This window comes from Salvia miltiorrhiza, chromosome 7 (genome assembly GCF_028751815.1).
Source record: "Salvia miltiorrhiza cultivar Shanhuang (shh) chromosome 7, IMPLAD_Smil_shh, whole genome shotgun sequence".
Taxonomy (NCBI): Eukaryota; Viridiplantae; Streptophyta; class Magnoliopsida; order Lamiales; family Lamiaceae; genus Salvia; species Salvia miltiorrhiza.
In genome coordinates this window covers 48,283,159-48,289,105 of record NC_080393.1, presented here as the reverse complement: position 1 = coordinate 48,289,105, position 5,947 = coordinate 48,283,159, and the positions used below count along the sequence as shown (strand labels likewise).

General features: G+C 39.5%; 1 protein-coding gene and 1 long non-coding RNA gene across 2 annotated transcripts; both read left to right on the top strand.

Annotated features, from left to right (window-relative positions):
• The first annotated feature begins 677 nt into the window (after window positions 1-677).
• LOC130994582 (uncharacterized) lies at window positions 678-2,370 on the top strand. Its single transcript, XR_009091808.1, has 3 exons — window positions 678-907; window positions 1,666-1,732; window positions 2,150-2,370. It is a non-coding gene; the product is annotated as an uncharacterized LOC130994582 (long non-coding RNA).
• Window positions 2,371-4,634: 2,264 nt separating this feature from the next.
• Window positions 4,635-5,510, top strand: LOC130994315 (uncharacterized). The gene has a single exon (XM_057919360.1). The coding sequence runs from the start codon at window positions 4,635-4,637 to the stop codon at window positions 5,508-5,510; it is 876 nt and encodes a 291-aa protein (XP_057775343.1).
• Window positions 5,511-5,947: the final 437 nt, after the last annotated feature.

Sequence of the window (5,947 nt, the reverse complement as noted above, 5' to 3'; positions counted from 1 at the left end):
CTTCGACTTCGCTGGAGCGTCGAACAGGGGTAGGCCCAGCGGTGGTGGGGTGACTTACCTTAGCGCGGAACGTGGGTCTTCGTCGATGCCACCGCCATCCTCCTCGACGACGGCGAAGGAGCGGAGCCTCCGAGACTGTGCATGTGTGCAATCGAGAGAGAGAGAGAGAGAGGTCAGAAAATCCTAGGGCTTCTGAAATCGGCTTCGGCTGGAGAAGCTACTACGGTGATGTGGCGCCGACTGGAGGGCGCGCGGCTGGACTTACAGGAATTGGGGGGAGGATTTAGGGATTTCATTTTAGAAATTAGGGATTATTTTGGGCTCAATAGAATCAAAATCTTCAGAGGAGACGAAAAGATGGTCGAAGCGAGATGGTGAGAGAGGAGAAAAGAGGGGTGAGAGAGGCGGCACCGCCGTCGAGAGGACGGCGGCGAAGAAGCGGAGCCTCCGTACTCTACATGTGTGCGATCGAGAGAGAGAGGTCAGGGGAAAGAAGAGAGAGAGGGAGAACGAGATATCGAGGATGAGAGAAGAGAGTGGAGAAAGGAAAAAGTGTTTTTTTATATATATATATCGGGTCAACTGACCCGATTCACTTTGTTCGACCCGACCCAGATCCGCGCGCATGGTGTGAGCGCAAGTTTTAGGCGGCGCTCATTTAAGTTTTTGTGTTTTACAAAATAGAGCGGTTCTCACCAATCAGAATGTGGGAGCAAAACCGTTCTATTATTTCTCTCCATTCAGAAAAATAGTGCAGCAGTTTCGCAACAATCATCAAAGTCTTTAGTTTTTATACTCCATATTTTCTCCTTTCGATTCACAACCGTTCAAAAACTCTTAAAATCCTCTTTGAATAAGTTCTTCAAGCAATCAAGATTCAAGGGTGCGGTTAGGTGTCGGGATTTCTGTAAGGTTTCAATCTTTTTCTCGTCTGTTTTATATGTGTATATCAAGTCAACAAATTTCTTTAAAAAAAAGAAAAAAGAATTCTTCACTCCGTGACTCTCTGTACAGTTAAGGTTTCAGGTGTCAATTTCGATTATCTGATCAGGTTTTAAATCCAGTCTGTTGAGTGTTATTCTGAATTCGAGTTGAGATGCATACATTTTATATGTTGGAAATTTCCCATATCAAATCAAATTGTGAAGTGAGAGTTAATATGATGATTTTGACGTAAGTTGTATATATTTTTACAGAGATTTAAATCTTTTAAGTTATCTGATTATCCATATGAGCCACTATAAAATTTTCTTAATTAAATCTTATTAAGTTTGATTTGCCTTAGTGGAGCATATCTACCGTCTGCTTGTAGAATTAGGAAGAAAAAGTATTTCTTTTGTTTTCTTATTTTTATTTTACTTATTTATTTTGATTTATCTTTATTTCAATTTGTTAATAGTTTTATTGGTTAACAATATATGATTTTTTTTTTTAGTTTACTACACAAATAATAGTAGCAGATTTCGTATTATTTAAGAACTCAATTAAGTTGTATTATATCTTCGAAATTATTTTATTTCATAACTATTCTAATGTAATGGTTATTTACTGTGTTGGTCTTAGTCATTGTTATTGAATCAATTATATTAGTTTGATTTTGTCTATAGAATTTTAGTTAAAGTTTTAGTAAGGCCTATATTAAAGTAATCATATTTATGTGATTAGGTGCGGCGCAATTAGAATCTCTATCCCCGAGTTAAGCATTAGTCAAGTTTACTACCAAGGATTTGAGGTGGGTAAAAATAAAGAAAATTCCTTTATTTCAAGTTTAAATTCCGCAATAAAATGTTTTAAGTTATTTATCGAGAAAGTTATTTTATGTCCAACGTGTTTACATATGCTATGATTTATGAATGAGATTATGATGTGAGCATATAGCAATATGCCAAGTTTATGTTCCTGTGCACAGTTGAAGTGATATGTCCCATGTGTTCATACTTCCTTAAGTGTTGTATTGAAATGTGGTTGAAGTTATGTCCCATATTTCCTCTCTTGTTATTTAAGCAAGTTGTTGGTTTATGGTTGAAGTTATGATTTTATATTTCATATGCTATGTTTCACGTTTGGACAAAGTAAAAGTTAGTTATGAATTCTCCCTCACTGAGTATATTTAAAATACTCACCCCACTTTGTTTAAAACCTTTTTCAGGCGAGGAGCAAGGAGATGCGTGATGGATGTGTGTGGTGCTTTGGATATTTTAATCATGCTTTCTATAGTATTATTAAAGACTCTTTGTTGGTTAAAAAAAATTTAGGATTTGAAGTTTAGTTTATTTTTATGGTAAGGTTTAAGAGTTTCTAGTGAATCATATTTGACTTTCTTATATTAAGTTAGGTACTTTGATAAATTAGTATTACGTTTTCTGTCTAGTGTGTATGGTATTTTTCTAAAAATGATATTTGGTCAATTTACTTTCGATTATTAGGTTCTCTACAAGGTTTTGAAATTAGATTATTTGAGTTTGTCAATATTTTTACGAAAATACTATATGATATTTAATTAGATCAAAGTTTATATTTAAGGTGTTACATAAAATAAAATCATTTCAATTTTGACTTACTTTAATTAATAGTTTACCTTGTAATTAAATGCATATGTTCCGATAATTAATAGTTTACCTTTTAATTTTCGCTCGTTCTCTGTTCCGATAGACAAGTACTCTTTTTCCTCTCTCTTTGGGAGGTTTTAACTAGGCTCGGCCCTTAGTTTGCTTCCTGTGCTTTAAAGGGTTTAGGTTTCTTTCTCTTTTTTAATAAAATTTTATTTTAATAAATGCATGTGTTGTGGATAATATAGTACAACTACACCTACTAATGAATTGGAACCACAAGCCGGCCGGCCAAGTCAGGTCCAAAAGATTGCAGGCCTTAGGAATTTGAACATTTACATTTTAAAACTCTAGCCTTATCGAACATATGGAGATTTAAATAATGGTTGATTACGAAAATTGTTAATTGTTTGGTCGTGAAGATGACCATGACATGCAGCAGGGACTCATCTGCAATTTAAAGAGTGCAAGGGAGTAAGATGCAAATAATACAAATCTTTTATAACAGATTTGCATGGAATATTCTCTCTCAGCCGTTGGATCAGTATTACTGTTTTTGTTCGGTGAAGATTAATTCCAGCTGTTAGATTAGGTTTAAATCTTTTTCTTCTTCATTGTATCAGTTAACATAGAGAGAGTTCTACTTTATCTCTTGATCAGGTCTGCTTTGTGCCCTTCCTCGGTAGAGAGTATCCACTTGTTCAGGTCTGCTTTCTACTTTCTTGGATTACTACTGTACTCTGTCTTCCATGCAGCTCTGGCTTCTTCCAGCTGTATATATCCCGGAAGCCTGGCTAGAATGTCATCGAAATCTCGTGGTTGTTTCACTTGTAAGTTAACGAAAAATGCTCCGGGCCTCAGTCCCCGGACAAAGGTATACCCCTTGATTTGCGATTCAGCTTTGGGCACTTCCAGAGATGCCTTAGTGAAATGAGCAACAAATTCTTTCAAAGTCTCATTGGGTTCTTGCTTCAGATCCATCAACGACATCGCAGTCTTCACAGCACGCTTAGAACTCGCGAACTGACACATGAAGGCATCATGGAGATGTTCAAAAGAGTGAATTGAATTAGGTTCTACAGCCCGGAACCACTGCTGGGCCATCCCAGTTAGCGTAGTAGAGAAAGTTCTACATTTGATCCCTTCGGTATACTGATGTAGCGTGATCATGGTTTCAAATCTGGCCATGTGCACCTCCGGGTTGTCTGACCCAGTTAGCGTAGTAGAGAAAGTTCTACATTTTTCTTTTTAATCGTTTTAATTTTTCCTCACCTCTTATATTTATTTTCGTGTGATGGACTTTAGGCGATGGAAAGAATACATATGATAAGATTCGGGGGAAGTGCCCCAAGTGGACCTTTAGCAAGTCGGGTCCCTACTCGTACCACCGAATTATTGAATAGGTTCCAAGAACTAATATGGGACCATACTCTTCGAGTAGAAATGCAGCTACTTCTCTTCCGTGACCTATGGAGGGAAATGAAAACTGAAAGATGCACACCTAAACCGTTATACTTCGCGGAGCGAGTTAGGGAAGTGGCTCCCAGAATGATAGGATGGATGGTGGAGGAAGTGATGGAGGACGTCGTCAAAATCGGACCAAGAAGACATGGATTAATGAAAACTCTAGACTTTGAGGAGTTTATCTCTGAACTTTTAATAACATGGAAATACTATGTCTATGGGGATAACTCAAAGACGAATGGCCCAAACAAGAAGAGGAAGAGAGCTAGTAGTGTTTAGTGATTATTTAGGTCATTATGTTTTTTTTGTCCGTTATTACAAGATGTTTGTTTTTATGAGTTGCATAAATGAAACTGGTATCTAACGTTGTTTTTCCACCAACTCTATTTTTATATCACATTATTTTAGTTCATGGCCAGGACAAGGGGTAATAGGAGACCTCCGGCAGATGAAGAATCTGATAGAGAAGCCACTCAATCAATGGGAAATAGGAATCAAAATTGAAATGACGTTAACGCACTGGCCCAAGTACTAGCACAGACGTTGAGGGGAGTGTTGCCGCAGCAACCACCACAACCTCAGGCGGAAAGTGGAAATGGAGTAGTAGCTCAGTTCCGGAGCATGGCACCACCGACTTTGAAAGGAAATGAGGGACCTTTGGGGACTGAAGAGTGGATGCGTCAGATGGAACGTATTTTCAACTACATGCGTTGTAGAGATGACTCGAAGGTGACATGTGCGGCCTTCCAACTTATAGATGATGCAGGGCATTGGTGGAAGTCAGAAACTGCTACCCTTACTGAGGAGCAGGTGAGAGCCATCACCTGGCGGACATTCAAGGAGAAAGTGATGGGGAAGTATTTCCCAAAGGCTTTTTGCAAGCAAAAGGAGATAGAGCTCATGAACCTGGAGCAAAGGAACCTGACCGTGCTGGAATACGAGCGGAAATTTACCCAACTAGCTCGTTTTGCCCCTCACTTGGTGGACACTGATGAGAAGAAGGCATGGAGGTTCGAGAATGGGTTACGCCCTGAGATTGGTGGACATTTGGCGGCTCTCAACATCACATCATACTCAAAAATCTTGGAGCGAGCTCAAGCAGTCGCATCACGCCTCAAACTAGACAACTCGGTTGCTCGACCTCAACATACTGGAGGAAAGAGGCGGTGGGATGATCGAGAAAAAAAGAGAAACAATCAAGCAGAAAAGAAACCAAGGAGTAATATGGGAGACAACCAAGGATTTGTGCCAAACAAGCCTCTATGCCCACGTTGCCAGCGTCACCATTTCGGAGAGTGCAGATATGGCGAAAATGTATGCTACCGATGTCACAAAGGAGGACATATGGCGATGAACTGCCCAGAAGCACAGAGAATAAATGCCCCGAACAACATCCCAACCTGGCGGAACAAGAATAATAACTGGGGAAAGAATCAGGGCAACAACAACAACAATGGTGCTCGTAGGGGAGAGGCACGAGTCTATGCCATGAACTAGGAGGAGATGGATGGGGAGGCTCAGACCATGTCAGGTATCTTACCCATTCTGAACAAGTCTGCTTTAGTACTATTTGATTCTGGTGCTTCACATTCGTTTATCACAAAGAGATTTTATGAAAAAGCTGATGTAAAGTGTGTTGAGGAAACCCAACCCTTGAGAGTAAGTATTCCCTCAGGAAAGGCAGTGGAAATATATCGTTTGGCTAAAGGAGTGCAAGTGGAAATCAAAAAGAGGACCCTGGAGGCAGAACTGTTCATCCTAGAAATGACGGACTTTGACGAAATCCTAGGCATGGATTGGCTAAGTCAGAACCATGCGGTGATTAAGTGTCGTGACCGCGAAGTAGTCTTTCAACACCCCGGGAAGGACCAATTTTTCTTTCGAGGGAAAAAAATCAGGAGGACTCCCTATTTCATCTCTGGCATGAAAGTTGT